The sequence below is a fragment of the Phasianus colchicus genome, chromosome 4, assembly GCF_987193195.1.
Source record: "Phasianus colchicus chromosome 4, bPhaCol1.hap1.1, whole genome shotgun sequence".
Classification (NCBI taxonomy): Eukaryota; Metazoa; Chordata; class Aves; order Galliformes; family Phasianidae; genus Phasianus; species Phasianus colchicus.
The window spans coordinates 12,208,000-12,225,518 of NC_143439.1; the positions used below are offsets into that span (position 1 = coordinate 12,208,000).

The 17,519-nt window shown below is 43.6% G+C and overlaps 1 protein-coding gene across 2 annotated transcripts; it reads left to right on the forward strand.

Annotated features, from left to right (window-relative positions):
- Window positions 1–7,069: 7,069 nt before the first annotated feature.
- Window positions 7,070–16,931, forward strand: PCDH18 (protocadherin 18). 2 transcript variants are annotated; one of them, XM_031588795.2, is made up of 4 exons: window positions 7,070–9,899; window positions 10,736–10,824; window positions 10,951–11,114; window positions 15,755–16,931. In XM_031588795.2, the coding sequence occupies exons 1-4, from the start codon at window positions 7,395–7,397 to the stop codon at window positions 16,420–16,422; spliced, it is 3,426 nt and encodes a 1,141-aa protein (XP_031444655.1). In that variant the 5' UTR covers window positions 7,070–7,394; the 3' UTR covers window positions 16,423–16,931. The 2 variants fall into 2 exon arrangements, with proteins under 2 accessions (XP_031444655.1, XP_031444657.1); XM_031588797.2 differs by having other exon boundaries at window positions 7,071–9,899; window positions 10,739–10,824.
- The last annotated feature ends 588 nt before the right edge of the window (window positions 16,932–17,519 follow it).

Below are 17,519 nucleotides of genomic sequence, written 5' to 3' on the forward strand. Positions count from 1 at the left end.
AAGCAATAAAAGGACATGGGGCCAGCAAGGAGGAATCAGGCAGCATCTATTGTAGGAAAATGAAAAATAATTGCAGTTTTATATGGGGTGAGGACACTTAAAGGAATGCAAAGGCTTTATCTGCAGATACTTGTTAACATTTTGTTTAGTCTATGGCCATCAGAGGAAGATGTCAATTAACTCTGACTTTTCCTATATCCTAAAGAGTAAAAGTCTCATTTTTAGTCTGTTTTCCAAGTTAACTCAAAATCAGAAAGTAGAGTTTGGAAATACATAATGGAAAAAAACCCAAAAGTTTGTCACAACTTTGAATGTGGCTGGGATTATGGAATAAGAGCAGTGGCACTCCGTAATGTCTTCTGAATCACTGAAAAAAGCTTACAGGATACTTACCAAAAGCGTATGAAAGTGTAAAAACAAATAAGGCTATTTTTGCAATATAGTGATTTATGCTTTACTAAAAAACTTCACTATGAATGCTGGAAGTTTATGGGTGGTGCTGTACCAAGGCCATTGATTTTAGACTGTTATGTCATTTTGCTGTTCCAACCCTGAGTGTGTCCCTATGCGAACTGTTTTCACAGTCCCTTGGCCCGGACTCGGAGAAGAGGAGCCTGAGCGCTCCGATGAATGGCAATGAGCATTGTCAGGGAGGCAGGAAAATTGAGTCCCGGCTCTGGCTGCCAGGTCAGGAGCTGCAGGAGCTAATTGTGTCAATGGTAATGAGACTGAGCAGGCAGCAGATGCTCACGTGCCTTTACAATCCAAATCCCACCAACAAATTCCTCCCACAGAAACTTTAAGGGACGTCTTGGCACCCTGGAGATGGTGATAGACCCAGTCCCAGCCACATGCCACCTGCTAGAGCCATTGTTTAATAAAAGGGAAAAAAAAAGCCTATTATGATAACAAAGTTGTTTGCTGTCTCTTGCAATGACTTTATGGCACCAGTTTTACCATACTGCATCTATTGGAAAAAAAAGAAAAAGAAAAAAAAGGAACATCTGATTCTTTAAAGAGAAACAGTTGTATTGAGCACTGTTAACAACTTACTTGGGAAGCCGGATGTTCAGTATATGTTACATATTCCGCTGATAAACCATGCTTGCCTTTTTCCCATTACAGCTCCCACTGTGCCTGCTTCCTACAGCAGGTTTACATTTCCACATGTTTTCCCATGACATAAAAGGGGGGTGAGCATTTCTTTATTCCTTTTTTTTTTCTTTTTCTTTTTTTCCCAGCAAAATTGAGAACATAGAATGCAGATACCCATGTACAGTGCTGTATAAATATTTATTGTGAAATAAAACAAACTGCATGTTTGGTCCACACTCTTGGAGCAGAATGGCTGGTAAGCTGTGCCTGAGGTTTTGAAGAGGGGAAGGCCACCAGCATCAGGCTCCTTTACTGGCCATGGTGTGTAACACAGGATTGCTACAAGCCGCCACATGGACAGTTCAGATTCTTGCAGGAAATCTCTACCCAAGAATATCTGTTTCTGAACAAGTCTTACTAAGTGTCTTTCATTGTCATTGGAATTTCAGCCCTCTGAGGCTCAGACCACGAAGTGTCCTCGGGGTGAGTTGGTAGCAGGCAGCTGCTGGCAGGGGGTGCAGATGAGTGGATCTGGACTGTTTGGCTTAGGCTGTCAGGGGAAGATTGAAGACATGCTTTGTCTGGACTGAAGATACTTGAAGCAGCAATTATGCTCCTTTTTTAAACTCCCAGGGGTAGTGGAGAAAGTTAAAGGTGCTTAAAAAGCTTGGCTTGAGCTGGTAATTTAACCAAGCGTGCATTGTATCCCTGGCTAAATTCACATCTACACCAAACTTCAACCCCTTCCTTTACAAATCCTCATTCTTGTGAAGAATCACAAATGTAGTTACATCTTCTGCCCTGTAAAATGTGAGAATGGCCCTGAAGATATCATCACAAGTTAGTGTTCTACAGGGTGCTAGGGCAAGGCATTCATCCCTAGAGAACTGCAGCAATGTGGTGGAAGGCATTTCAAATTTATTTCACACCCACGTATGTCAGTTACATGCATCACATCAATTATATGTAGTATATCAATTTGCGTACACATATGTATATATATATAGTATATCAATTTGTTAACACCTGGAATAAAAGCAGACATAGGATATTCAATGCAGTTACATCAGTGCATAAGGCTGAAAACATTATGCACCTGAAGAATATCCCAGCTCTTGACAGTATTTTCCTTATGGGGAAGTGGGGTCTGGGGTCTTCAACTATGTCAGTGTTTGTCCCAGTCTCACTGGGAATGCACTGAGTGTTATAGGCACTGTCCTCTGGAGCATCTGGTTCTCGTGACAGAAAAAATGATGCATTAGGAAATGGGCAATTGTGTACAACCTCAGCCACAGTTGGGTTAAGTGGCATTTGTGAGAAAGTGTTACGTGGTTTCCTCAGTGTGGGGGGAAAGAAGAGTACCACATTTTTAAAGGTGCCTTTGGTAATGTCCCAGGCATAAATAATGCTGAAAACCTCATTTTACTGAAGTGCATACCTTTCTCTTAGAGACAATTTGAGGTAAAAGGCTAGCAGAGATATTCTACGTCATACTTTACAAGCAAACAACTAAACAGAATGATAAACACAATTTCAGATGCATTTAAAGGGATCAGACAATGGAATTTTCATTGTATTCTGTGCTTGTCTGTTAATGACTGCTAGTATTAATTCAAAAGTAACCTGTAATGTGTTATGGGCATTTCTTTGTAATCAAGATTCAGTAAGCTGTGAGTCTCAGGCATTTTTCATTTTTGCACTTGGTAAAACAATGAGAGATAAATGTCTTATTGGTTCAGAAAGAGACTAAATATCTTGGTACAGTACTTACCATGCATGAACCATGTACAAGTTTAACTTGCTATTTATACACACAATGCTGCATTGCAAAACTGCCATGAAAATTTACTCGTGTAGCAGAAAATCTGCTCCCCTGCCCTTTGCCACAATGATTGATGATAATGTAAGATCTAATTTTGAACTCGCTTATTAAAAAAAAAAAAAAAAAGTTCTCAACCATCAGCAAATGTATAAAATTTTATGGTTTGATGTATTTTAATGAATGATTAGATTTCTCAAAGAAACCTGAAACGGCGAAAAGTGTAGATCAGGAGCATGAACTAAATTTCTCTGTTCACCCTTCCTCTCCTTCTGCTTCAAGGGCTAACCCTAAACCTAACTCTCTGGTCACCCCATCCTTCCACTTATGGGCAGGATGCTCTTCTACTGAGGCCAACAAGACATTTTGCTGATATAGCTGTTATGCTTACAGGTGTCTCAGAGCTGACAGCATTCATTGAGGATGCTCCTGTTGGGAAGAAGGGGCACAACAGGGGCAGTGCTCTCGGGGTTATGGCAATTTAAGGTGCAGATTTATGGGAAGTCAGGTTTGATAGTATCAAGAGGGTTTTTGTCCTTTCAATTTTATCTATCAGCAACCTCTGTCTCCAGTTGGGATGGTCAGTGCTCTGCTGCATAACTGATGCCTGACTGAGGGACAAATAAAAGTTAAAATAAATGCCCCAGCTAATTTCATTGGGCTTACTTAAGAAGACTGCGATACACAGGAAGTCCTATTTGATAATGCAGTGGCCAACTCAATCTTTAATGTCTCTTAGAGCAATCCAAACTCTAATGCATCCCAGTTCTGGAAGAGGTATCAAGTACAAACACGTGTGATGAGACAGAGAACAGGTTGGACGAATACAGCACTATTTTGTGATAAGTTCTATAATGTGGTTGTCCAAGCCAAAAAATCAGGCTGAAATGTCAGCCTCCTTTCATGCCTATCAGTCCTCTAGCAACTTCTATGTGGCTCCAAGAGTGAGTCTGAAGTGGTAACTCATCTTCCTACATGGGTACCCTTTGCCCATTTTGCTGCATCAGATGGAAATGTAAAGTGAAAAGATGAGAGAGAGCCCTGTTTTTGCTTTTACTTTGGGCAGCAAGCCCATTGAAGAGGAAGGGGGAGACAAGGAAGGAGAGAGGGACAGACAGAGGGAGAGGAATGAGAAAGAGAAGAGGGAGAGAACAGCCCCCCAGTTTTGTCATTCATTGTGATGGAAATGTTCTTTTAAAATACACTTCTGACTTACGAAGACTTGTCTTTCACATTCATTACGCAGGTGTCAAATCAAATTTTGTCTTGCTGTGTCTTGTGCACTGGAGCATAGTGCATATGACATTTTGTAACATGTTGCAACATAAGGCAATAAATCATACTGAAAGTGAATAAAACCTCATTTCTTTTTTGGGGGTGGGGTGGATGAACCAAATGGCACTGTGCTAATTTCACCGTGCTTCTGTCATTGTCAGGAAAATCATTTTCTTTCTCCCCTGTCCCTGGCGACAAACTGTTTCTCAAAGCAGTTCCTCAAAGTAAAATTCTTTGTCACCTAAGTTTTGGATATATATCATGCACCTAGGGAATTGGTAACTTTTAGAAGGAAATATAAGCTTCAAAGCTCAATAAAACTCCTTTGAGAAACAAGACGGACTTTAAAGCATCTCCACCGGAGAAGTAAACCTATTTTCAGCTAAGTGAAAAATTATTTAAGCTGCTGTGTGCAGCTGTGACTTCTGGAGCAGCAGTGTAGGCAAAAGGAAGTCCGATTGGGAGATGCTTTCTTTTCTTTCCACAGGTGCACTGCTGGGCAATTCTGAATGCAACTCTGGATGAGATTTTGCAGTCAGTAGATAGGTACTGGGTAGGAATAGCCAAGAGGCCAGCAGCACTCCGCTCACGTGCCTAGCAGCACTCAAACACCACGCTCCATAAGAAATGTCTGCGGGCTGCACGTGGGACTCTCCCTTCCCTTTGTAAGGGAAGTCTGCCATGTCAAAGGTGGACGGGAGTTTAAGAGACTTTCAGACAGGACTCTTTCACTGGCTGAGTGAGGAATCAGCCCTGAGAGTACTGTGATTGTTTCCAAGGGCCACTCACTGCAATGCTGCTGCCTCTGCAGCAACAGAGTGAGGAGGCTCTTCTCCTGGCTCAGAGGTTCAAGCGGATGCTGGGAAAAAAAAAGCAGAGGAATGCTTCCCCATTGCTTTAGTTCAGAATCCTGATAAGAGCTGTGCCAGTGACATCTTTATCTTCATTGTAAGTGTTAATGCTTGGTGGCATGACAGTGTGGACTTGTGTGACAGTGTTATAAATAACCTGATAGTGAACTTGCCAAAATAAAAAAGGAAAAAAAAGAAAAGAGACACTGCTTTTCCCATCTATAGGCATCCTGCTATCTGTTAATACAGATATTAATATGAGAGTATCTCAGAGGGTGTCTCTGAGAAAGATCAAGGTGATGAAATGGAATTACTATTTGGAAAGTGATAAGAACTGCACTATGAAGTGAATTCTGCATAGCTAAATGTACCCAACAGTTACTCATAGGAACACGTTATCATTTTAATATATTTATATATATATAAAATGTGTTAGTATTTCAGCAGGGAAATTATTTTTCTATGAATTATTCATCTTCTGTAGTCGTGTAATGGGGCAGTGACTTCTTTTATCAACAAAATACTTTTTATTGACACTCAGAACTGCATTTAATTGAACCCATTTCCCCAATTATCGTCAGAAAAGAGTTTACACTGGCATTTTGGAAAAATGTTATAGGAAGATTTATCAGAGCTGCAAAAAAAGCTGCCCGTGAACTAATAGAATTAGATTATCTTTGAATTTTCTTCGCCAGAACTTAGAATGGCCACTAATTCCTTTCTTTGCTCTTTTGGTGTTTGCAAAGGGGTTCACTAAAGCCTGAATTGATATAATTATTGGCTCGGATTGTTAGAGATTTAGGCCAGATGGCTATGGGTTTCTAAAGTCCCAGTTGCTTGTGTTAGCTTTTCTAGTTTGCCTATAGGGTTTGGGGATCAGCGATTTGAAAGGGCTGCAAACTTGTAAAACAGTATTATTCATGGGGGCAGAATGTTCATCGGCGTGACCCAGTACTAAATACATTCATTATAGGCATTTCTATTCTGCACAATTTGCCACACGGCGCTGGTTTGTGAAAAAAAAAGAGACAATGGCTTATAAAATGCTTTTGAATGCTTAAAAAGAAGGAGAGTTCACGCTGAGCCTCCTCTGCTTTCTCTTTCAACAAGAACCTCCTTAGTGACTTTGGCTGAGCTCTGCGGAGAGCAAGTAAACTGGAAGAATCGGAGATTTGCTTTTTACATTTCTGGACATGGCAGGGGGAATATCTGAGGGAAAGAAAAAAAAAGCAGTAAAAGAGAGTGACGGTGAGATTATGTGAAACAGCAATAAACAAGTGGGAGAAGTTAGCAGGGAAACAACGGGAGGCTGAAGTAAGCTAAAATGATAAACTAAAGGGGAAACAGGGATCACGTCATGAGCAGACACACCAGGAGATGTCTGCTTGGGAGACCTGGCTGCAGCGCGGAGCTCGTGCAGCCATCTGTGCCGTTTCTGGGACGCAGCCCTCATCTGATTTTATTTTTCGGTGCAAGTTGCCACGTAAACACGGGAACAGCGGAGGAGGCTGAGGGCAACGATCACTTTCGGAGCGCTCCGTCTGCCCCACGGCCCCTTCTTTCAGACGCCTGGCACGAGTGCAGCCCGAGCGTGGCACCCGCCGGGAGGAAACGGATCTGAGGAACCGCGCAACGGCTCCCAGCAAAGCACACGCGCCGAGGGCAGAAGTGCTGCGGGCAGCGTCGCTGACTGGGCACGGAGACTCCAAGGAGCGAGAGGAGCTCTCCGCACACAAACAGGCACTGAGAAGCGGCAGCTGACACGGAGACAAGCGGCACCGAGACGCTCGCGAAGCAGTTAACTAAACGGGAGGACCGCGCCGTGCCAACGGGGCGGCGGCGGCGGGACCGGGACCCCTCGGAACGCTGAGGACGCGAAGCCTCCGGCGCTGCCCCCCGCGGACGGGAAGAGCGGGCCGGCGGCGCCGCCCCCGCCTCCCCCGGCCGCGCCCGCTGATTGGCTGCCGGCGCCGGGCCGCGCCGCGCTGCGGCTTTGTCCGAGTGAAGTTACGCGGAGCTGCGGCCGGAGCCGGCGCCGCCCGCGTTCGCTGCGCCGCCCAGGGAGGGAGGGGCGTGCCCGGAGACGCCGCCGAGCTCGGGGCCGCCGGCGGCACATGGAGAGCAGCTGAGCTGCGGGAAGGGCGGAGGCGCGGGAGCGCAGGCGGGGAGCGCGGAGCGCGGCTGCGGCGGCTCGTCCCTGGATGTCCCGGCACGGTGTGTATGGAAAAGTTTTCTCATCTACTGCGCTGTCGATGCCGGGCTGGTTGTGAGAGGCGGCTGGAAGGAGCAGATGTGCGCGGGGTTTGAGGTACCGGAGGAAGTTTGAGTAATTGCTTCTTAACTCGCTGGGAGAAATGAATTGCAGAAACTTACAAACGCGGCGGGCTGGCAGCAAAATGCACTTTATGTTCCTTTTTGCACTGGCGGTTGCGTGTCTCGATAAGGCTGTGCTGGGCAAGAACCTGAAGTACCGGATTTACGAGGAGCAGCGGGTCGGCTCGGTCATCGCCAGGCTGGCGGAGGACGTGGCCGATGTTCTATTGAAAATCCCCAACCCCGCCTCGGTCCGCTTCCGAGCCATGCAGAGGGGGAACTCCCCGCTTCTGGTCGTCCGAGAGGATAACGGGGAGATCAGCATCGGCGCTAAGATCGACCGGGAGCAACTCTGCCAGAAAAACTTGAACTGCTCCATCGAGTTCGACGTGATCACTCTGCCCACCGAGCATCTGCAGCTCTTCCATGTGGAAGTGGAGGTGCTGGACATCAACGACAACTCCCCCCAGTTTTCCAGGGCTCTCATCCCCATCGAAATATCTGAGAGCGCGGCGGTGGGCACCCGCATCCCCCTGGACAGTGCTTTTGACCCAGACGTGGGGGACAACTCCCTGCACACTTACTCCCTTTCCGACAATGATTTTTTCAGCATCGAGGTGAGGGCGAGGACTGACGGTGCCAAGTATGCAGAGCTTATCGTGGTGAAGGAGCTGGACCGGGAGCTGAAGTCGAGTTATGAGCTCCAGCTCACTGCATCCGATAAGGGGGTGCCGCAGAGGTCTGGGTCTTCCCTCCTGAAAATCAGCATTTCTGACTCCAACGACAACAGCCCAGCTTTTGAGCAGCAGTCCTATATCATTCAACTCCTGGAAAACTCCCCAGTCGGGACTTTGCTCATAGACCTCAATGCGACCGACCCAGATGAGGGCGCTAACGGGAAGGTCGTGTACTCCTTTAGCAGTCATGTGTCTCCCAAAATTATGGAGACTTTCAGGATAGATTCAGAAAAAGGACATCTGACCCTCCTGAAGCAAGTGGACTATGAAATTACCAAGTCCTATGAAATTGATGCTCAGGCTCAAGACATGGGACCAAATTCTATTCCGGCTCACTGCAAAATTATAATTAAAATTGTGGATGTGAATGATAACAGACCGGAAATTAGCTTAAATTTGATGTCCCCAGAAAAAGAAGAAACGGCTTATGTTTCTGAGGGGTCCCCCCTGGACACATTTGTTGCCCTGGTCAGGGTACAGGACAAGGACTCGGGTGTAAATGGAGAGGTGGTTTGCAAGCTCCATGGTCATGGCCATTTTAAACTGCAAAAGACTTATGAAAATAACTATTTAATCTTGACTAATGCCAGTCTAGATAGAGAAAAGAGATCTGAATACAGCTTGACTGTAATAGCAGAGGACAAGGGAACGCCAAGTCTCTCCACGGTAAAACACTTTACTGTCCAAATTAGTGATGAAAATGACAACCCACCCCGCTTCCAGACAAACAGATACGAAGTAGTTATTTTAGAAAATAACTCTCCGGGAGCGTACATCACATCTGTCACGGCCACAGACCCAGATCTAGGGGACAATGGACAGGTGACCTACACCATACTGGAGAATTCTGTTTTGGGAAGTTCTATAACCACCTATGTGACCATTGATCCCTCCAATGGGGCAATCTATGCCTTGAGAACTTTTGACCATGAAGAGGTAAATCAGATTGTCTTTACGGTTCAAGCTAGGGATGGAGGGAGCCAGCAACTTGTCAGTAACACTACAGTGGTGCTAACTATCATTGATGAAAATGACAATGCTCCTGTCATCGTGGGCCCAGCACTGCGCAACAGCACAGCAGAAATCTCAATCCCTAAAGATGCTGGGATTGGCTTTCTTGTTACGAGGATAAGGGCTACAGACAGGGACTCTGGTATGAACTCTGAACTCAGCTGCTCCATAGCAGCTGACAAGGAAAACAGCATCTTTGTGATGGATCCCAAAACTTGTGACATCTCCATCAACGCAAGTGTAGAGTCGGTTCCAACTAAGCACTGGGAGTTTTTTGTCATAGTCCAGGATAAAGGCAGTCCTCAGCTTAGTACTAAAGCGCTTCTGAAATGTACGGTTTTTGAGTATGTTTATTCATTTTCAAGCACTGAAGCTACTTTGGTAAGCCAGCCCTCTCTGGATGTCTCGATGATAACAATTATATCCTTAGGATCGATATGTGCCGTGTTGCTGGTCATCATGGTTATCTTTGCTACGAGATGTAATCGAGAAAAAAAGGACACCAGGTCCTACAACTGCCGTGTGGCAGAATCGACCTACCAGCACCACCCGAAGCGGCCCTCCAGACAGATCCACAAAGGGGACATCACATTGGTGCCAACAGTTAATGGCACGCTACCCATCCGATCTCACCACAGAGCTTCCCCGTCCTCATCCCCAACCCTGGAGAGAGGACAGATGAGCAGTCGGCAGAGCCACCACAGCCACCAATCGCTGAACAGCCTGGTGACAATCTCCTCCAACCACGTGCCTGAGAACTTCTCACTGGAGCTCACCCATGCAACTCCAGCTGTTGAGGTAAGGTCCTCACCTCGTTTTGCACACAAAGGTCCTCTTGGGAGTATGGAGGTACTTTTCATGCAACAGGCGTTTGGATCCAAGTCCCACGTGTTACAGATTTCCCTTTAAATGTTACAGCTTTGCAGCTGTACTCCAATAGCAACTGGATCCATTACCACAGGGTTACATCTGTTATTAATAGTGTTGGTTTTTTGGTTCTTCCCTGTAAGGCTGAAACAATGCAGTGTAACGTACACAGGAATCTGCTCTGGTTTACGAAGCTTCCTCCTTCCTTGCCTTCCTTTTCCCTCCTCATAGCTGTTTTAAAAAGAGTCCGGAAGAACAGAGGGAAGTTATTAATGGGGATGGAAAACCCCAAGTTCAAACACTGACACAGTTTAGGTACATGTATTGTAAGGCAGTGTGTCTGATACACGCACACAGTGTCCCAAACTTTGGGTGCACCCATCTCACTTTTTCCTGCAGCTTTGGTGTAATGGCCTTACATGAGTGTCATGCCTCATTATACCTAGTGATTTATGACTACATAATGGCAAAGAGGTGACCCTAATCTATTAAAACAAAGCAAAATGCAATCTCTTCTTAATTAGTTGTTTTACTTGTTAATGAATTCCGAGGCTAAAAAACAACAGTGCATTTCCTCATTCTGAAATGTCTCCAGTTATTTTCTGCGGCAGACTCTACACTAATAGTCAGTTGTACTGCATTATGTAGGAATTTGATTTAATTAAACTTGAAAAGGAGAAAAAAGCAACTTGAAGTGAATTAGTATTTCTAGAACTAGAAGTCTGAGCTTTTATTTCGAAGAATCATTCTTTTCACCTTCTCTTTAGCAGGTTTCTCAACTCCTCTCGATGCTTCACCAGGGCCAGTATCAACCAAGGCCAAGTTTTCGAGGAAACAAATATTCCAGAAGCTATAGGTAAGGATCTGAACTATTGTGCTGCATGTGTATCAGACAGTATACTACTGTTGTTTGTTTTTTTTTTTTAATCCAAGTTGTACACGAGATGATTTGATTCAATCATTACCACCATTCTCTTTACAGATATGCCCTTCAAGATATGGATAAATTCAGCCTGAAAGACAGTGGCCGGGGTGATAGCGAAGCTGGAGACAGCGATTATGATTTGGGTAGAGAGTCTCCAATTGACAGACTTCTTGGGGAAGGATTCAGTGACCTTTTCCTTACAGATGGGAGAATTCCTGCAGGTATGAGCACAATGGAAGCTGAACGGTTTATTTACAGTGCTGCCTAGCTGTCACTTTGATAAAGCTACTACCGAGAAAGCAAAAATTCTTTAGCTTTCAAGTCTTGTGTTTTCTTCTGTCTCCTCTGCCTCATGATAAATACTGAACTGAAGCATTCCCGTATCTAGGCAAATGAAAACTCAGATGCAACTGAAAAATCTGCCCAGAGCAACTCATACTTTTTTTTCTTTTATTTGCATCATCTTGAGCAGGCTCCAAATTCCCCAACAGAAAGCATCATCTCCTCTTCATCCTTAGACTTCTAATGACTGGGTGGATGTTTGTTTTTAAAGCCAGGCAGTTGTGGTTTGTTAAAAATACACGGAACTGTAATTAAGGGGACACATTTTCCACAGTGGGTTTGATCCATAGGATACAATACAGACTTGAACAGTTCAGAAATGAATTGAAGTTGGTCAAGAAATATGGATGGCAAAAGAAAGTATTTTTCCCACTGAAAAATGAATTCAAGTAGTAAGGGAAGCATCTTAACATGTCCAGATCTGAGTCTTGCAATCCTGACTTACAGAAGAAGAAGCTTAAGAGAAACAGCTCAGGTACAAGGCAGAGGAGAGAAAATTTAGAAAAAGATGAGTGAAAGCAAGCTAAGCGCACACTTGTATATGAAGTACCATTTGTGAATTTTTGCCCAGTTTTAAGTTGAAAACAGGAAGATATAAGAAATCATGTTGCATACAGACATAAGAATTTTAAAATGGCTTTGATAATTACATAGCCACTGGTTGTACCCTTAATCTTGTACCCATTTAGTTCATATTTAGTTTTCTCTGTCCAGGTGGCAGGGCTGGATAACTTCAGTGTGGTTTAAGACTGAATCAAGACTGATTAATCAAGTCATTCTATATACAAGGCAGCATTGCTTTGTAGGTTGGCACAGCATGTGTTCCTTCCTGCAGTGACCCCCAGACATTGCCCAGAGCTGGAGCAGAGGGGCTGCAGTGTTGTAGCTCCTTCCTCTGTTGCCAGAGAAAACAACAGTGGGCTTATCTCTGTTCATGGCAAGGGTTTGGAACCAGGTCTTGTATTGCCTATCCAGACATTCAGCTATCTCCTCAACCTAGTCTTTGGTACCCAATATTTCAAAACCAGAAGCCTTTAAAATATACTATTTCTCCAGAATCTTTAATCAATATCTAGTGTCCTAATGCCTTTTTCATCCTAATCTCCCCCAGTTCCTATTACTTATCCCCCTGACATCCAGCATGAGGCATGTCTCCCTCCCTTCCGTGGTTAGCAGATCCCCTAGAGAGATCTGCTGCAGCTCTCAGTTGCCAGGGGAACTTGAAGTGCAGTGGTGTTTGCACTGGCATCCAGCCCTGCTGCTGCCAAGGCATAGTTGTCCTCTTCCTGCTAGGCGATTGAGGGCTGCCAGCAGGCAGGAGTGGCAACGCTCTGGGCTAGCTGAAGTGCCGTTATGTGTCTTCAGCTCCTGCAATTCTCTCTCTAAACAGGAAGCCCAAGGGCAGGGTTTCCAAAAGTGCCTGGCCTTCTCCTAACGCTAATTGAATTCAGAGTAAGGAAAGCTCCTGCTGTGTACAGATGCAACTCGGTTTAGCTGTAAAGTAGTGCAGTGCATTTAATCTCAGCCAGATGCCCATTTACCACAATGTGTAGTGCTAGTCCATCAGATAAGTATGCTCAACTCATTTAGATGAGATGTGAACTGCTTTGAGTCCCCTGTATAATCCAAACAAAAAAAAAAAAGGAAAAGAAAAGAAAACTTCCTGGAGGTTTCCTGCTCTCCATTTTGAAAGGTTTCTGCATTGTAAGTCTGGACACAGGCAAAATGCTGTGAGAAAGCCCTTGCAATCTGTTCTTTTAAGGTGGAACTGTGGAAGCCTTCGAAACTTCAAAAATATTGAGATCAGAAAGTTCAATAACTGCCCTCAAAAGACTTGTTTTTTCTCTCACTTTTTAAGTCTTCCTTGGTAAGTTTTAAGTTCCAGGGAAGAAATGTTGTGCATTTTTTATTTTTTTATTTTTTATTTTATTGGTGATCTAAGGACGGACTGTGACACCATTCATTTTTCTTAGAGTATCTTTTGATTTTCTGCTCAACAATGTCTGTATTTATGATTTTTTACCAAAATCAAACATGATAAGATCAGTAGCAAAACTCACAATGAGATAATCATAGAAGCATGAAGGTTGGAGAAGATCTCTAAGATCATCTAGTCCAACTGTCCACCTACCACCAATATTCCCCAACAGATTATGTCCCTAAATACTACATCTACACTTTCCTTAAGCACCTCCAGGTGACTCCACCACCTCCCTGGGCAGCTTGTTCCAATGCCTCACCACTCTTTCTGAGAAGAAATTCTTCCAACTATCCAGCCTGAAGCTCCCCTGGCGCATCTTGAGGCCACTCCCTCTCATCCTATTGCTGTTACCTGTGAAATGTAGCCAACTCCTACCTTGCCACAACTTCCTTTCAGGCAGTTGGAGACAGCTGTAAGGTTTCTCCTGAGCCTTCTCCTCTCCAGACTGAACAATCCCAGTTCACTCAGCCACTCCTGGGGCCCAAACCAGAGCACAGTACTTGAGGTGTGGCCGCACCAGAGTTGAGTACAGGGGGTCAGTCACCTCCCTGATCCTGCTGGCAATACTATTTCTGATGCAAGCCAGGATACCATTGGCCTTGGCCACGGCTACTGAAATGCTAAACTGTTGTGAGTCTCTCATTAATTTACAGGAATTTTCTTAATTAGGGGAGTAATCTTGACCTCCTGGGATAAGTTGAGAGCTGGTCCAGGCACAACGGATCACTGAGATATCTTTTTTACTTTCTAACTCTTAGGCATTTCCTGTTAAGACAGCACAAGTACGCTTTTCATGCATGGGAACAAAGTACACTAAGGCATTGCAGTCACTCATACCAAGATGTCAACCACTGATATTTTCTAGGTTCTTTTCATTATTTACTGTTGGAAACATGCTGATTAGTAGGCCATTTGCAATACCTTGTGCAGTATCCAGCCTGCAGCTTGAACCCATGTTCTTGAAGAAATTGATGCTCCCTTGTGTAAGGAGCAGAGAATGTTTGTACTTGAAGGAATGGGAAGGGCAAAGCAAACAAAATATGATAGGCTGTGTAAGGCGTAGAGATAAATAACGCTGACAGTTTTACAGTAGCACTTTATCAATCATGGGTATGTTCAAAGCTGAAATACACTATTCACTTCTGCTTACACTACCACAAAAAGAACTTTTGATAAAGTGTGTGGATCCAGAGCCAAATGGGGAGCATGATGAGAAAATGAGGAAAGTCTACAGGGCATGACTGAAGACATTTAGTTTCAGAAGTGGTATTTCTTCCGTCTTTAATATATAAATGTAGAGAGAAAAAGAAATTACATACTGCATGGGATAATCTAACCAGTAGTCCATGGGGGATTAGGGGAAAATTTTCCTACAGTCAAAATATGCATAATGTGAAGCCTGGCATTGCTAAGAACTTTCTTTGAAGTATGTGGCTCAGATTCAAGTTAGTGGCTTCTGCAGTGCTTGGGCTTTTCCAGAAGGACTGCCGGGTACCCAGACAGCCCAGCCTGTTCTGAGGCTTTGTGTCATAAAAAGTCAGTTCCATTTGGAGAGGCAAATTTGGCCTTTGCCCTGGAACATCCCTCCTTGCAGGCCTGTCATATAGGTCTTTACCTGTTTCTGCTTCTAGAGACCTTTACCAGGCCTCCTCAGTGTTTATGATCTACTCTTGCAGAGACTCTCAGTGGACCAATTGCTGGCCTTAATGCGTGGCTTATGTGACACACCACTCAAGTCTAGCAGTGAAAGAGGGAGTTTTCAACCTTTCAGCCCTCTTGCTGGCTTGAATACCCATCTCATGGGTTATTGCTGCCCTTGTGTCTACACTGTACCAGCATAGCACAGGAACTGGAACTACAGAGGTGCAGATACACTTTAGAGTAACTCCTGTCTGTATAAACCCTGGGATCACCCTGGATATGGATTAAAAGCTAAATATTCTGGTACTGGATTAAAATTTAAATGATTTGATTAATAAGGTCAGATGTTAGTGGATCACCCGGTGTTCAGCATACACCCCACTGTCAGGTCAAAAGGAGATAATTTAATGGAGATTCCTCTGCATGGTTTTGTTCTTCTGTATTTCCTCTGACTGTTTATTTTCCTGTTATTACTCTGATGTGCTTCTTTATTTGCATGTGAAAGACTTGAGTAAAACAACTAAAAGCTGGAAGGTAGAAACACCTTCATTTTATTTCTATATTTATGTAAAAGCACTTCACAAAGGGAATTAATGTCTTAAGTCACAAGAGCTGGTTTATCTGCCATCTTAGTTAACATATTATATCACTTTCTTACCAGTTCTGTACTTACCATTCCTGGGTTTTGAGACCTTTTAGGAATGGAAGTGCATTTAAATCCAGGCCATTTGCAGTTGCTGACTTCATGCGTACAGAAAATGAATCCAAACACCAGCTTGGAAGACTTTTGATCACTGGAGAAGTTCAGCCTTTGTCTTCCTTGGGTGTTAGACCTTGTGTATGTAAATAATAGCTGCAATCGAAGGGGGATGTTCACTCTCATCTTTTCTCTTGCAGCAATGCGGCTGTGCACGGAGGAATGCAGGGTTCTAGGCCACTCTGACCAGTGCTGGATGCCACCATTGCCATCTCCCTCATCTGATTACAGAAGTAACATGTTCATCCCTGGGGAGGAGTTTCAGTCACCACAGCAGCAGCTGCAGCAGCAGCAGCAGGGCCTCGAGGAAGATCCTCAGCCTGCTGACACCAGTGAAAAGAAGAAGAGCTTTTCAACATTTGGCAAAGACTGTCAGGGTGAGGAGGAATCAGGAGACACTTGTACCTCCTCTCTTCTCTCTGAAATGAGCAGTGTCTTCCAGCGCCTGCTGCCTCCCTCACTGGATGCCTACACAGAATGCAATGAGATGGAACGCTTGAATTCGTTGGAGCGCAGGAAGGGACATTTGCCTGCCAAGGCTGTGAATTATCCACAGGGAGTGGCTGCCTGGGCAGCCAGCACGCATTTCCAAAATCCAGCCAACAATGGGCCAACTCTGGGGACTCACTCGAGTGCACAGCCCTCCTCTAAATGGCTGCCAGCCATGGAGGAAATCCCGGAGAATTATGAAGAAGATGATTTTGACAATGTACTCAATCACCTCAGTGATGGTAAACATGAACTCATGGATGCCAGTGAGCTGGTGGCAGAAATTAACAAGCTGCTGCAAGATGTCCGGCAGAACTAAATGTTTCAAAAGCCTATTTTTCCATGTTTATGGAAAACTGGAAAGAAAGAAAGAAAAAAAAAAAAAGAACAAAAAACAGACTGAGGAGAACTGGCATTGCCAATGAGTTGCATTTATCATAAATGTGTCTGTGTATGTTGAATATTAAAATACTGTATTTTCATATGTACACAATGCAAGTGTGATTATCTGTATTTTAAAAATACATTTGTACCTTATATTTATGTGTAATTTAACAAATAAATTTTATTTTTCTACACCCACAGCAAGCATGTTTTCCTAAATGTATATAGATGGTACCATCCTTGTCAAACATCCACCCTTCTTGCCACACAGGCATGTAAAATAATTAAACAAGGGGAGTCACTGCTTTCCAATATTATTTAAGTCTCAAATGTTACAAATCCAAATCCAAATCACTGAAACCTTATCCAAACATTAGTTTTAATAACTGATCCAACACCTTGTTGCAATGTTTCTTTCTTATAATAAAGAGTTGTCAACTCTCACGAAGCCTAAAATGTCCTTTTTTTTTATTTTGATGTTTGGTTAAAAGTCATTTTTCCCATTTAATTAATAGGTTATTGCAGGCTTGGGTCTTCTGGTTATAAATGAATATTTCCTCAAGTGGACAAATCATGGAATTAATTGATGGAACTTTCAATATTCTCTTAAAAAACAAAAAACAATAGACAATAACATTCATTTGTTCTGCCAGTGTTATGCTGCAAAGCCAGTTGAACTGAGTGCTATATACTTGAAAGACAGCAATCAAATTAGATTTTCTGACTTCAGGCTGAATTCTCACCCTATGTAAATAAAAAAAAAAAAAAAAAAATTGCAATTGCCTGCTTTATCATTGTGACACCAAAATAAAATGAATGTTGCATCTCTCAGGAAAACTATTATTTTCCATACCTGTTGTAGCTATATTTTGTGTCTGTTTTGTGTCTATCTTGTATATGTCAAATGGTATAGAAGTACTCTAGCTCCCTAGAATAGAGCAGTTTTTCTATCTTAATCAGTTCCTCCAACACGCAGGGTTTCTCCCTTTATTGAAGGAAGCTCAGTGCAAACTGAGTAATTTATACTATTGT